Genomic DNA, 15947 nt, shown 5'->3' on the forward strand with positions numbered 1-15947 from the left:
TAAAATATATCCCTCAGACAGGGCTTTATTTTACTATATCCTCTAGTGCAGGCATGTCCAAGCAATTGCCCTCCAGCTGTTGTGAAACTACACATCCCAGCATGCCTTGCTACGGTATTGCTATTAGGGAATGCTAAAACTTAGGCAAGGCATGCTGGGATGTGTCGTTTCACGACAGCTGGAGGGCCATAGTTTGGACATGCCTGCTATAGTGTGTATGGGCTAGTGTTTTGTGCCAGGATTCCTAGATAATGTCACAATGCCTGCTACTGTTACAGACTCCAGCCACGCTCGGCACACTGACATATTCCCACTCTATGTCCACTTGGAGAGTAAAATATGAAAACCAGCTTTTTAACAATTTTTTTTTTTAAATCATGTTGACCTTTTTCATGTCGACTTGTAGCGTTGGAACTAATGACTGTCCACCTAATGCTTGTAGACCTAGTGAGTGCATCCCATTTGCACCATATGTACACTGCGAGGTGCTGGATCCTACATCCATTATACAGTCTGTTGTGGCGCTCTAACGCTAGAACCACCATTTATTTTGTTTCTGACCTGCACCCTAGTACAGCTTCAACATTCTCTTCCCATCCTTAATCAAAGTCCACACTGTTACATTGTGTATAAATGGCTTACAGCTTGGTAATTACTTAAGACGGTTTACTTTCTTTTACCGGCTGATACCTCCTCTGCTGGCACCCATCACAGTGACATTCGTTCTTCAGGTACTCCTTGTTTTCCTACTAGACTAGAGCCAAAGGCATCATATCAAAATGCATTCACTCTTATTCATTCTATTGATTTGCTTGGTAGAACATAAGGGGACTGTTCCCACTATGGCATTGATCAGTAACTGCGGGGTATGCATACGGGGCCTTCACTTAAATGCTTATATTCCCTTTTATTCCTGAAACTGTCCTAGTGTATAGAGGTGGGAAGTGCAGGCTGCAGTCAGAGAACTTTGTTCAACTCCCATGTAACAAAGGCAAATGATTCCCAGGGGTAAGAGCTATAGCTTTGGATGTACAGGTAACAGTGAATGCATTTGGAGAGATTTCGGCTTGCTCCGCGCTAGTGACTGCATTTCCAGTAGTAGCAGAGACCGCTTCTCTTTACAGCTTTGTCTCTTCGCTGTCAAATCTCAAGAGAATTGCCCTTTGTATGTTACTGTACTGGGCAGGAATGAGGACAATATGGTGCTGTCAATATTGTACGAGATGCAGTTATAGCCTATAAATACTATAAATTATGTTATGTAATAAACTGATTTTATTTTGTTACAGGTGGACGATATCAATTAGAAATTAAAATACCAGAAACCTACCCATTTAATCCACCGAAGGTTAGTGGACGTCTGTTTTCAACTCTTAATGCCATTTGATTTTTAACCATTATTATTGGAGCATAACCATATATATGCAGTGTAAAGGTCCATACACACTGGGCGACTATGCCCAGCATGTATGGACAGCGATGTCGTCAATCATCGCTGCGGGGAAAGCCGCTCAGTGCATACACACTGAGCAGCTTTCCCCCTGCCCGGCGTTGACGGAGGGGGGAGGAGGGTGTTGCATAGCGCAGACCTATGCAAAGCCACTCATCTGATGGTATTACCAGCAGATGAGTGGATTTCCCGGCGATGATGCAGGAGCGCGCAGCAGCGCTCACCGCTGGGGCATACATACTGGGCGGCTTTGAGCTGAAAGCCGCTCAAACCTGCTGTTTTGTGCGGCTTTCAGCTCAGTCGCCCAGTGTGTATGGGCCTTAAATCTGGGTACACAAATCCCCCGGTAGAACGATAAAGTGCCTATACACTAGCCAATGTCTTTTAACGAGCGCCCTGTAAACAACGTAAATCATTAACAAAATAGTGGGTACACACTGAGCAATTTGCACTGTATATCGTTAACCATATAGATGCCGTCTGTATCTTTTAACGTGTGTACCCAGTTTAAGATAAATAATTTTACAATAGTGATGTAAACATTGCAGGAAAAAATAAATAATATAATTCTTATGTTGTGTACACACTGTGAGATCCCTTTGCTATTTGAGTAAAGATTCGCATACTATGCAATCTTTGCTATCTCATGTGCTTTTTACATACAATTTATACTATTTGCATTCAATCTGCACTATATATTCATCGTTGCCCTGTTTATTTGGTATTTTGATTTCAGCTGACCGGGAGCGCGCATCGGCATTCAATACCGATTCGATTTAGACTATATAGTCCAAATCGAACGTCAAATTGTACCATGTGTACACAGCATAACTGGTCGCATATTATCTCATCTATTCTTAATAAAAAGAGACCGTAAAATGTTACTGAAGTACAGAGTACATTTAAATGATGTAAGTGACAGAATGGGACACGTAAATGTAAATGACATTTACATAATCAGTTGTTTTTATTTATTTTAGTGTCTTACTAAAAAAAATTACCTCATGACCTTTATTGGTGTATATTCTAAATGTAATTGGGCATCTTTTAATCTGTTCTGCATAGACCTGGTTACATCACCCTTCTAAATCTCTGTGGACCTCGGGGTGATAAACTAAGCCAGCTCCTTGTGTAATAGCCATCGTGATACCAAATGTGTTTGTAATGTCGATTCCAGTGATATTTAATAATGGGGGCTACTTATTGTTGAGGATGGCTATTTATTTAAATTACCCTTACAAGCGCTTGGTTATAATTCTGTGTCTTTGTGTTTCAGGTGCGATTTATTACTAAAATCTGGCATCCAAATATTAGTTCGGTCACAGGAGCCATATGTTTGGACATATTGAAAGACCAGTGGTAAGATGTGATACACTTGCGCTTCATATTCAGCTATGTGAATTTCTAAATGCTCTGCACCCTCCTCCACCTTTCAGTGGTAGTGGCTAGTCTGTGTGCTAAAGCAATGTTACTCAGAACAAAACATACCACCACAATACAGCAGATTAATTGTTTTCTAATTTACACTATTACTTACAAGGCTATTAATCAAACCCACTTACATCTCTTTGCTTATCTCCCATACTGACATAATCTCTCTGCAGAAGATCTGAGTCTCCCATTCGCTCCCACTCACCATTACAGAACTGTTATCAGGCTGCACCTACTCTGCGGAATTCTCTTCCATGAATTCAAACTTGCCCCATGTCTCCAAAGCTTCAGGCGTTTAGTGTAACCCTTCAGACAAGCTTATCAGAGTCCAGAGCCACCCACATAAGCTCGATAAGCTACCCGATCCAATTACATTCCCTCTATACAGTCCACACACAACCTCATCTATTCGGTCTGTCTTCACTTTCATATCCCTCTGACCATTGCTGTGTCACTGCATCATATAGCCCACCATAACTTGCAATCTGGCTGGACCATTATGCAATAGGTAGTACCTATCCTTGCGTAGCAATGCCCATTTCCCTATAGGTTGTAATGTAGGGAACACACCAGAACGATTAGGGCTCAATCCCATCAATCTGGATCCAATTCCAACCGATTGTATGTAGATTGGGCATGTTTAGATCCAATTCCGATGCGGGTCCCCGCTGTCTTTTGGTCGTTAGGTAGGATCTGTAAAAGATCCATTCAACTGGATACAGACTCAGATCGGATTGGGATTTGATCGGATTCAGATCATTAGCAGACCGTGTGCTCCAACAGATTGTGTAACCATTGCACGATCTGATTACGATCTACTAACAATCAGGATCGTTCTGGTGTGTACCAGGCATTAGTTTTTGAGCAGGGCCTTCCTACTTGTGACTATCTGTTATTACCCAGTTTTTACTCTTTTATTGTTCCAATTGTAAATCGCAACAGAGTATGCTGTGCTATGTTACATTTTACTAAATTAATTTAATTCCCATTGGGCTGAATATTAGACCACATCACAAAATTTGGGAGACATTGGCATCTATAGTGAGCTTCAAGTATTAGGTGTTTATTTTCCATAGAGCTCTATAGAGAACATGTATTTTGATTTGTGGGCGCTTTTTAATGTGTAGCGTTAATAAGGCTTTGTTATGTCCCCTCAGGGCAGCAGCCATGACATTAAGAACAGTGTTGTTATCGTTGCAAGCCCTATTGGCTGCAGCAGAACCAGATGACCCACAGGACGCAGTGGTGGCCAATCAGGTGAGACTTATGTTTATACTTTAACAGTACAGAACCTTATGACTTATAGCCAAGCTGGCCTCTCCCTTAAAATAACACGCACCTTGCTGGCAGTTACTGCTTTCACCAGTATTTCTATTTATTTAAAAAAAAAAAAAAAATTCACAAGTCATCCAGTGTGAGCTAGACCTATATTAATGTAAGAGAGAAAAAGCTGCAATATGTTTGAAATGATTGTCCATTAAAACTGAAGTTTTTATGCTGACTCGGCTGTTCTTCTCTATTCCCTTTTTGTTGTTTGGCTAGTACAAGCAAAATCCAGACATGTTTAAACAGACAGCTCGGCTGTGGGCACACGTATACGCAGGAGCGCCTGTCACTAGTCCAGAATACACAAGAAAAATAGAGAACCTTTGTGCTATGGGCTTTGATAGAGTAAGTATTGTGTGCGTTCTCTACACTGGCATTGCAGGTACTGCTTGCCTTCAGAGTGGGCTCCGTTTTATAAAGTACAAAATGTATTCTGCTGAAACAAGTTTGTTATAAGCCACATTTGTATATATTTAAGATGCAAACCTGAGTCTTTCATTAAAAAATGTATTCTCATTGGTTATCTGACTTTTAAAAATCTATAAACATCAAGCTTCATTTGGGGAATATTACAAATGTACCTGCCCCCTGCTATATTACAGCACTTGTACATATTCAAAGGGCCGTATTTAATTGTCTTATCATGCCAGATTGCTGGGTGATATGCGATTGGGTTGTCTTTGGTCATTATGGTTGGGTTTAGTAACACAAAACCAATGGGGATGAGGTGAGCTGAAATGCCGGCAATCCGGATGCCCCCTAATTATTATTATTATTATTATAATTTTATTTATAAGGCGCCACAAGTGTTTCGCAGCGCCGTACAAAGGAACAATACAGGGAGACAAAACTTGGCATAACATTGAATAAATAACAAAAATACAGTACAAATAAAGAGCGCCACAGATCAATACACATTACAGCTTAAATGTAAGTAGTGAGGACCCAATCAACATACAACTAGAGGCTTGAGGCCAATGATGAATATGAGTATGCAGACGAAGATGGTCACTGAGTGTTGGAGTAAAGGAGAGCTGTGAGTGACATGTGAAGAGAAGTGGGCTTTGACAACAGGAGGGAAGAGGGCCCTACTCGGAGGAGCTTACAATCTAGTAGGAAGGGGAGACAGATTACAAGAGGTGCAAGCGAGGGGGTGATGGTTAGATACGGTGATGGTTAGATAGCAGGATGTAAACAGGCAAGGGGTCGGAGAACCAGCTGGTTTATGCAGTGGAAGGGTACGCTTTGATGAATAGGTGAGTTTTCAGTGCCCGTTTGAAGCTTTGCAAGGTCGGGGAGAGTCTAATGGAGCGAGGGAGTGCGTTCATCTCATGTGGCCCAGACTCTCACACACACAGAGAGATACAAGACATACAGAGGTATCCCAGTACATCCTTGCTGCAATGCACCTACATCACTGCAGCCACCCAGGTATTTTGCTCTTTTTATAGACATTATTTTTATACATTGCCAGAGACACCTGCACATTTAGTTCAGCATATGAGTTGTAACCTTTATTTGTTCTTACTTTTTATGCGAAGACTGACCTAATCCACATATTCTCTTCCTTTGACTCCTCTCCTGCAGAATGCAGTAATAGCCGCTTTGTCATCAAAAGCGTGGGATGTAGAAACTGCGACAGAACTACTCCTGAGTAACTGAGAGGCCGTCCCGCTTTCCCCTTCCCAAACAGCACGTCATCTGTTATTTTTAGGATTCTGCATAAAAGGAAAAAAAAAAAACACAACAAAAACAGCACTCCTGCGTGACAATGCTATTTAGACCATACTGGAGACTGATGGAAAAGAAACTGCTCTGTAAATAAAGCTAATTAAAAATGTAAATTAAACAACCACCACACACAATGGGAGGGGCATAAGTATCTTTTTTTTTTTTTTTCTTTAATACTTTAAAAAGAAAATATTGAAGCTGAACCAATGGGAAGATTTGCATTTGTGTTTTGCCCAGAGCCGCAAAAGGGCCTTTATGGTGGTTTGTTTCATTTCTCTACCATGATCTCCTTTAATGGAGATGTATTGGCAGCCTCACTCTGAGGAGTTCCCGGACTCTACCCGTCATTGTCTACCTTACTGCTAGTACCAACCACCTTTCATGTCTGTGGACACGCGCATGCATGTACACCAATGGATTACATTGATTCATCCGAACAGTTCATTTGTAATATGTTTGGTACTTTGCGCTCAGATCGGCCATTTTTTTTCCTTTTTTCGGAGTGCTGGAGTTGTGAAGATGATCGTGTGAATAGTTGCTCATGAACCAGGCTTAACAAGGTGAAGCTACTCCAGCTGTTAGATCCCACTTGCTGGCAAGCATGGAATGCCGGAACTTGCGGTTCAGCGACATCTGGATGCTTTTCTGTTCCAAATATTATAGGTGTTGGATTTATTCTAATGTTCCACAGAAATCGTTTACAAAAAATTGCACACCGTATTTTTTTTTTTTTTTTTTAAAGAAGGAGCCAAACAATGAGAAAGCAAATCCATTAATCTGTCCTGGAGCTACGTCCTATAAATGTATAGCAAAACTAATCAAAATCCGTGAATATTTGCAGTGGTTTTCTATTGTAGTGTTAGATACAGTGTACTTGCTACGTGCCTGTGACACGCAGTCTGTGTTGCTGTTCACATGCAGCTTAAGTGGTTGTTAAATATATAAATCATTGATCTCTATAGTGCACGCAATGACCATACACATTAACCAGTTATGGAATGTTTGACAAACGATGATGAAGAATCCGTTTGTGGTCTGTGTAGACCAGGCATGTCCAAACTTGGGCTCTCCAGCTAATTTGAAACTACAAGTCCCATCATGCCTTGCCACAGTTTTAGCATTCCCTAATAGCAAAACTGTGCCAAGGCATGATGGGACTTGTAGTTTCACAACAGCTGGAGAGCCATAGTTTGGACAAGCCTGGTGTAGAGTCTCCATTTGCTATAGAGATGTATGCTTTCTCAATGAAAACGCTTAAGCCGCAGGGCCAGCAAACACCTGCTGTCTGTGCTGTAGGTGCAAGGTAAGACCTCTGTGTACAGGCCCAGAGGTTAGTAAGTGATGCTTATGTGCCACTTAACATTCTATACAGAACTCTGCAAAGGAGCAATAGGCTCTTGTTTATGACTGTAGCATTACAGCCTCTCCCATTGGCAATCTACAATAATATATATAATTATTATTATTTTTTTTTTTTTTCACTTTATCATGCAGACTGCGGATTATTTAAAGGTTCAGGCTTCACTTGCACTTAAGTGGTGAAATCCTGGTATTTCTTAGCACTTTTATGAGGCTTACATTTATTTAAATCCATGATTTCTCATCTGTAATAAACATTTGTTTGAGATTCATTAAGTCTGCTTCGTGGTCTTGTGGTTTTTTTCTTTTCTTTTTATTATTGCTTTTTACTTTTTTTAATTTAAGACTTACTCTAAAACATTTAAAAGACCATTTGCTTACTCATCTCTTGGCCTTTCTAAAACATGTCATCAAGTGCTCCGAAAAGCAAATAATAAAAACCGAAAACCTTGTACCAGATGTATATTTTTCTTTCCTTCATATTTTGTAGGTCTGTGCCATTTGCAGTAGCCCAAATGTCTGTTTTAAAGGAAGCATTAAACTATGATGATATTGGCGTTATTTGCATAACTGTGGAACATTCCGCGCCATCTGACAGGTTTGGTATGTTTTGGAATAGTGCAAGAAATAAAGTGGAAAAACCAAAAACCTTCTAAACCTTGGTGTGTGATTTTCCTGAGGAGCATTGGTCTACAGAACACTTAAGTTTTGTATTTTGTGTGGGGTTTTTTTTATGTATTTTTTTTTTGATCTTTGTCGACCAACAGGCAGCAGAAAGTAGACAGCCAACAATGTCAGGTACAGATTGTTGATGCCTAATCATTTCAATATTTCATGTGTCGAGATTATGACAACCAACATCACGGTTATTATTTGACCATCAGCATTGTGATTATTTACAACAGTGGTCAGGGAACAGGGGTAAATTACCCCAAATGGGGTGTAAATATGAAATTCCTGGGGGTAATGGATGGTCACACTGCCTAGACACAGCCAGGCATGCATATGAATCTATATGCATGCCTGGCTGTGTCACAGCAGCGCGACTGGCCATTACCGCCAGGAATTTAATTTCTTTACATATAGAATCTATATATAGATTGCCAAAGTGTGCATGTAAATAAAGGTTGAGTTTACCTTATACAAAATGCTCGGGACTTGAAGAATTTTGGATAGTGGATTATTCCATATTTCAGAATATTTTTATATTTCAATTTTATATCTTGAGGTATTTGTACAAATCCTACAGCCAGTAATATGGTCATTTAAAATGTAACTAAAGATATCTGGACATAGTTGACACAGGTTTGGTGAATACTAAATTTAAAGAGCACTCTCTTAAGCGGAGTACACCCCTAAAAATGTATCTGTCTGGTGTGGACAAAAATCTGTTAGTGTATATGATTAATCATTTGATCCAAAACACTGGAAAACAGACAATGGTCTTTCGAACAAATTGGTGAAATCCATTTGATTTAACAAATCATTCCAATGTTTTTGTGCTTTTGGCAGTGTCCAAAGCATTGCAGTAGGAGTGGTAGCTAGTCTTATATGTCAGGAAATCAGTCATACTACGAGATTTACGCCATTGGCGTTCTACTTTACGTGACTGATTTCGTAGTTGTCTTGTTGTTTTGGAGTGCCACGGTTGGCATCTAAGCCTACGTGGGGTGTAATGGGTAGCTGGAGCCACTTCATCAAGGGCTGTTTCAAGAGTCTGGTAGAGGTGGGAAACAGCAGTCAGGAGAGGTAAATGTAGAAATTAGTGAGAGCTGTTGTTGCAGGTCGGTGGAAAGTTGTGGAAAATTGTGGAAAATTAATAGCATTAGTATTTCTGCGGGTTAGAGTAGGCTTGCATGATTTCAGTGTCAGTGAGCTTGGGGTAATGGAGGAGAGCGAGAGGGTAATGAGATTGTGATCAGAGAGAGGGAAGGGAGTGTTAGTAAAATCAGAGACTGAGCACAGCCTGGTGAAAACAAGGTCAAGGCAGTGTCCTTCCTCATGAGTAGAGGCATCGGACCACTGGGAGAGGCTGAGGGAGGAGGTTACAGAGAGAGGAGTTCGGAAGCATGCAAAGATGGTGGACTGTCAATAGCAATATTGAAGTCACCCAGGATGATAGTGGAGATGGTGAAAGATAATTAGGTACTTGTGAGTTATCCGGGCTGCCGATTTCTAAATCGGGTCGGGCACATCGCATCGCATGCGACCATCGGATGCGATGCGATGACCCGATTTTTCCATAGGAATCAATGTTAAAATGGACTGAGTCCATTTTAACATGGAATTCAATGGGAAAAAGGGGTCCTTTTCATACCCCTACTATCCAAGTGGGCATGGAGTTGGATATAAACCTGTGGCGAGCGTAGCGAGCCACCGAGCCCGAAGCGTGGCGAGCCCCGCGAGGGGACACAGAATACCGTCCGCTCGCCACGCTTCGGGCTCGGTGGCTCGCTACGCTCGCCACAGGTTTATATCCAACTCCATGCCCACTTGGATAGTAGGGGTATGAAAAGGACCCCTTTTTCCCATTGAATTCCATGTTAAAATGGACTCAGTCAATTTTAACATTGATTCCTATGGAAAAATCGGGTCATCGCATCCGATGGTCGCATGCGATGCGATATCGCATCGCATCTGATTGTATGCCTTAACTTAAGGCATACAATCAAAAAATCGGCAGCCCGGATAACTCACAAGTACCGATAATTATTTAAGGCGCTTGTTGGGTGATAGAAAAAATATATATATAAATAAAATGGCAAATCAAAATAAATATACAGAGATTTGGAGGAAAATATATATAGTTAAATAAAACAGCAATAAAAATAGAATGAAAATAAATAAATAGTGAGAAAGCAGTGAAAGAGCGATGTGTTTGCCTGTTGAAAAAAACGGGGTTAGTAAAAATATGTTTACAGCCCTTCTTTGAATATATGGTGGTAGCGTTATTTGTTGAGAGAGAAGGTAGCTCCAGGGAATGGAATGAAGGCGGTCTACAATGTCCCTACAGTACCTTTTCCGTTGTATGGGATAGGGCAAGGCAGGTCCGTGATGTAGCGCTTTCCTAGATCTTGTTCAATGTCCCGTGGAGCTCCGTGCGGCTTCAGCGATAAAACCGGAAGTTCGGGCAGCGTGTTTCTGGATCACGCTCCCGGCATCCAACGCATTTCGAGTGTACCACTCTTTGTCAAGGATGATGCTCCCTTGCAGGAGCTGGCTTTTTATTGCATAAAAACTTTATTTAAACGTTTAAAAAGAACACTTCTTTTTTTTTGTGTTATCGGAAGTGGTCACAGGAAGTGGTCATACTTCCAGCGGCAAGCACATGTTTGTGAACTGTGGCTGTAACCTGTAAGTGAAGTTGAAGCTGGCTCTCCTTCCCTGAAGGAGAGGGTCAGGTAGGAAACCCTGCTGTATACTCAGACACTGAGTAATTTACAGCCAGCTTCAACTTCACTTACAGGTTACAGCCACAGTTCACAAACATGTGCTTGCCGCTGGAAGTATGACCACTTCCTGTGACCACTTCCGATAACACAAAAAAAAGAAGTGTTCTTTTTAAACGTTTAAATAAAGTTTTTATGCAATAAAAAGCCAGCTCCTGCAAGGGAGCATCATCCTTGACAAAGAGTGGTACACTCGAAACGCGTTGGATGCCGGGAGCGTGATCCGGAAACACGCTGCCCGAACTTCCGGTTTTATCGCTGAAGCCGCGCTGAAGCCGCACGGAGCTCCACGGGACATTGAACAAAATCTACGAAAGCGCTACATCACGGACCTGCCTTGCCCTATCCCATACAATGGAAAAGGTATTGTAGGGACATTGTAGACCGCCTTCATTCCATTCCCTGGAGCTACCTTCTCTCTCAACAAATAACGCTACCACCATATATTCAAAGAAGGGCTGTAAACATATTTTTACTAACCCCGTTTTTTTCAACAGGCAAGCACATCGCTCTTTCACTGCTTTCTCACTATTTATTTATTTTCATTCTATTTTTATTGCGGTTTTATTTAACTATATATATTTTCCTCCAAATCTCTGTATATTTATTTTTATTTGCCATTTTATTTATATATATATATATATATATATTTTTTCTATTACCCAACAAGCACCTTAAATAATTATCTCTCACCATAAACTATACCATTAAGGCTGCTCAAAATCCCAGCGCAGTTAAACTAACAATATGATAGTGGAGATGTCAGAGGATAAGAAATGGAGGAGCCAGGCAGAGAAATCTTCTAGTAATTGAAATTTATAGAATAGAAATTTTGGGAAGCCCAGGTGGGCAATGGATAGCAGCCACATGCAGAGAGCATGGGGAAAAAACCCTAATAGAGTGAACTTCAAATGATGTAAATGTGAGTGAAGGAACTGGTGGTAGAACGGAGTATGTGAAGACTTGTGACAATAATATACCAACCCCACCTCCTTTACAGTTTCTAGGCCTGGGGGTGTGAGTAAAGTGGAAACCACCATGTGACTGTGCTGCAGGCGAGGCCGTGTCTGCTTGTGTGAGCCAGGTTTCTGTAATGGCCATCAGGTTGAAGTTGTGAGAGATGAAGAGGTCATGGATGGATGTTGTTAATTTATTGCAAACAGAGCGTGCATTCAATAGGGCACATTTAAGTTGATTGGTGTGTGGTGGAAGGCATGTGATATTTATGCGGTTAGCTGAATATCTAGGCTTAGAACCAATTAAATCTGAGTAGGACCAGGGCCGGCGCCACCACTAGGCAAATCTAGGCATTTGCCTAGGGAGCCAGCCACTGGAGGGCAGCACTTCGCCCCTCGCCTCTCGCATGGAGGCTGCAGGGGTGTCCGTGCCGGGTACCTGCGGCGCTGTGTGATCTGGCATCAGGGTCCCTGCAGTGATGCGCGCTATCCGGCAGCGGAGCGGGAAGCACTGCTGGGTTTAAAAACATTCCGCATGCTGATTGGCTGAGATTCAGCCAATCAGCGTGCGCCGAGTTTTCAAACGCATCAGCGCTTCCCACGCCGCCGCCTGGCTGCCGGATAGTGTGCATCACTGCAGGGACCCTACTCACACAGTGCTGCAGGTACCACTACCCCCCCCCCCCCCCGTAGGCATCGGGGCGCCCCACCCCCCCTCGCCTGGGGCGGCCCTGAGTAGGACAGGTGGTTGGGGCCTGGGTTTGGTGATATGTCACCAGCTAATAAGATTAGAAAGGAGAGATAGATATAGGTGGATGTTTGTGTTTACCAAAAGATATAGGTGGATGTTTGTGTTTAGCAAAAGATATAGGTGGATGTTTGTGTTTAGCAAAAGACCAGACATTAAGCCTACAGATAAATCCTCAGCATGATGAGGCGGGCCTCAACCTGTTGCATTTTTTGTCCATTTGGCTGGACACAACAGACGCCCGGGTGCGTGACGTGTCCCCAGGGGCCACCCTGGATATCAGCCACCCAGCTCGTTCTCCATAAGGTTACCAAGGGACTTGAATAAAGCACAGGTCCTATGGAATGCCATTCAAAATCTACTGGGTACCAGGGTCATTGTGCGGTCATCGCAGCTCAAAGAGGCTTGGGTTTCTGTGCCAGCTCAATACCGGTGCAGAACCCCAATGGGCCTTTCAGACCAATTCTCAACCAGAAATCCCTCAGAATTCAGAAGTTCTGCTCTATCATCCATTCCTCTCTGGAACCAGAGGATTTCATGGCATCACTGGACATCCAGGATGCTGATCTTCATGTCTTCATCTGTCCAGAACACCAGCAGTTCCTTCGGTTTTCTGTATGACAGAATCATTTTCAGTTTTGAGCACTGCCATTTGGACTCTCAACTGCTCGTGTTTTCACGATGACTGTCATGGAGTGTCACCTTCAACGACAAGGGATCAGGATATTACCTGCATCAGGTAGTGGATCTGCTACAGACTCATAGCCGAGTCATGCTTCACTTGGGAGCCAGCCTGGACTCAAGGGCGCAAAGAGTCTTCCTTCAGTTAGACAGACTCAGAACGCTTCAGTCCCGGATCAGGAGCTTGCTCAGCCAGAGAAACTTATCCATATACTCTTTCATGAGGGTCTTGGGGTCTATGCTCTCTGCTTTTGACATGGTGGAGTATACCCAGTTTCATTCATGACCTCTGCAGAGGGAGAGTCTTTCCAAGTAGAAGGGGTACCATCCCAGTTCATTAGCCTCTCACCAGAGGTGCGTCTTTCCCTTTGTTGGTGGCTCCTCGATCAGAAACTGCAGGAAGGCCATCTCTCCTGGATCTGGAATTGGAGGTGGGGAGCAGGTATTTTTCATGAGACATTCCAGGGTATTTGAAAGCCACAGCAGCGCTTAGAGTGGTATACAGAGCTCTTTGTCAAGCACAGCCGTTGCTCCAGGATCACCCGGTTCAAGTCCAGTCCGATAATAAAATGACCATCTCCTACATAAATCATCAGGGTGGCACTCTCAGTTGGACGGCCATGGCAGAGGCAAATGGCATCTTCCTCTGGGCAGAAAGGAACAACCTGGTTTTGTCAGCAATCTTTATATCGGGGGACCTGAATTGGGAGGTGGACTTTCTAAGTCGCCAAACGGTACTTGTGTAGTTTCAAGGCGCCACTAGGTCGCATGCGATTTAGTATCCAGTTTATTTCCCCACTATCCAATAGGGCATGGAGTTGATTTAATATAGTGTGGTGAGCACAGTGAGCCACCGAGCCCGAAGCGTGGTGAGCGGACACGGAATTGCATGCAAATGCCATGCGATATCGTGAGTCACTGTGAAACACCACAAGTAGCGTAACCCAGGTAGAGGGGGGGGGGGGGGGAAGGCTTTGAAGGAATTGGGGTTTATATTTTGATTTGCTAGATCATGCCAATCAAACCCAGATTGGTAAGGCATTTGAGAAGTTTGTATGGCATGTTGCATGACAGGTGTCAGTATTTTGTCAAAATTCAGCTACCTACTTTTCTCCTTCCTTCCCCATCTTTCCTGGTCCCTTTTGCCCTGTGTATACTTCACGTTTTTATTGATATTTTATTATGTAACATTCATCAGAATGTACATATTTTTAAATGGAGCAAAGTTTAAAGATGGTATTGGATGATAGATCAGGATTATAAAAGTATGTACAGTAAACAAAAGTATACACTCACATTCATTAAAAAGGACACTGTGGCAATGCATTACCTATCCAAGTACTGACAGATTAAATGAACAGCAGTTTAATGTATAGAAAGAATGATAGTTTTCTGTACAAACAATGGTTGTTAGTTCACAAGTGCAGTTTTGGAACAGTTACTAGAATAGTTAAAGAGAACACTTTCAGTGAACAAAATGCTTTAGTACCATGGTTCCCAAACTTTTTTGAAATAGGGCACCCTACAGTTTCACAAATTTCTTTTTGGCACCCCTAGGCCAAAAGTTTCTTATTGAGAAATTTAGAAGAAAAAAAAAAAAACGAAATAAATTGTGTTTATACAGATGAGCCCCTCTCTTCTTTGTCCGGTGCTCACCATAGCTTCCCCGCCGGTGAGCGCCGGCAGAGAGGGACTCCATCAGACTGGGGCACACACGCGTCCCAGTCTCTCGTACGTCCAGACCCTATCAGTCTCCACTTCAGGGAGACAGGAAAGGTTAGAGGGGTTTCAGGGCAGTGGTGGGGACAGACGGCGGGGAGCTCCATCGCATTGGGGCGCGCGAGTGTCTTGTGCGCCTGCGCACCCTGGCAATATAATCGCCAGCCACTGCAAGAATGAGCGGCGCTACATCTGTATTTCATCCTTAGGGTCAGGTATGAGGGGAGGGTCAGGTTTCACTTCTGCTTGTTCACATATGTTATGATTGGAAGCCATGAGCCATGGTTTTGCCTATTTTATTGGCCATCAATAATTTGAATTGGTCCTGGACCACTAACTCAGTACACCCCTGCAAGTGTTCTGAGACACCCTAGGGTGCCACGGCACAGTTTAGGAACCACTGCTTTAGTAGCATAAAGCGGTCATCAGTTTAGGCTGCTGAAGGAAATGTATTTGGAGTGCTTGACAATACAGTAGCTTACGAAGACAAAAGATTTGATTCCTCAAGCACAATGTGATACATCATTACAAAAGTTTTTTTTGCTTTTCTAATGAGTCAGCTGTACAATAAACAAACAGGAAAAACTTTTCTAAGCAGTATATATATAGCAACCATGTTTTCTTTTCCTGTGGTTCCCAAACGCAGTCCTTAAGTACCCCCTAACCATGCACATTTTTCGAGGTCTCCCCGTAGAGTCACAAGTGAAATAATTAGATCCATCTGTGGATCTTTTAAAATACGTCAGTGAGTAATGAGTGCACCTTCCGGGTTACCTGGAACTGTTGGGGGCACCCGGAGGACAGAGTTTGGGAAACATCAGTTTATAAAGGTAGCCAAAATCTGATAGGCTGCTTAATTCAACACATTTTCCAAATCAGTGGAGGAAGTAATTGCATGGTTTGTACTTTATTTCTTGATTTAAAAAAAATACAAATATGTTGAGAGACATACAGGGCACATGCTGCAAATGTAGGGGAATGCTTTTATTTTTTGGTTCCGAAAAAACACAATAACTTCATGCAGTAGTGTGTGACCTGTTTCATGATTTGGAGGTCGGCGTTTCAATACATAAAAATAAAAATCCAAGAACAAAATG

General features: G+C 42.5%; 1 protein-coding gene across 1 annotated transcript in view; it reads left to right on the forward strand.

Annotated features, from left to right (window-relative positions):
* Nucleotides 1-7756, forward strand: part of UBE2K (ubiquitin conjugating enzyme E2 K) — a 35283-nt gene extending 27527 nt beyond the window's left edge. The window contains exons 3-7 of the mRNA XM_083163902.1: nucleotides 1290-1348; nucleotides 2727-2809; nucleotides 4039-4138; nucleotides 4424-4552; nucleotides 5795-7756. Coding sequence (XP_083020028.1) covers nucleotides 1290-1348; nucleotides 2727-2809; nucleotides 4039-4138; nucleotides 4424-4552; nucleotides 5795-5869 — 446 coding nt within the window. The 3' untranslated portion in view covers nucleotides 5870-7756. The remainder of the gene's footprint in view (nucleotides 1-1289; nucleotides 1349-2726; nucleotides 2810-4038; nucleotides 4139-4423; nucleotides 4553-5794) is intronic.
* The last annotated feature ends 8191 nt before the right edge of the window (nucleotides 7757-15947 follow it).

The sequence above is a fragment of the Crinia signifera genome, chromosome 1 (genome assembly GCF_055691185.1).
Source record: "Crinia signifera chromosome 1, ASM5569118v1, whole genome shotgun sequence".
Lineage (NCBI taxonomy): Eukaryota > Metazoa > Chordata > Amphibia > Anura > Myobatrachidae > Crinia > Crinia signifera.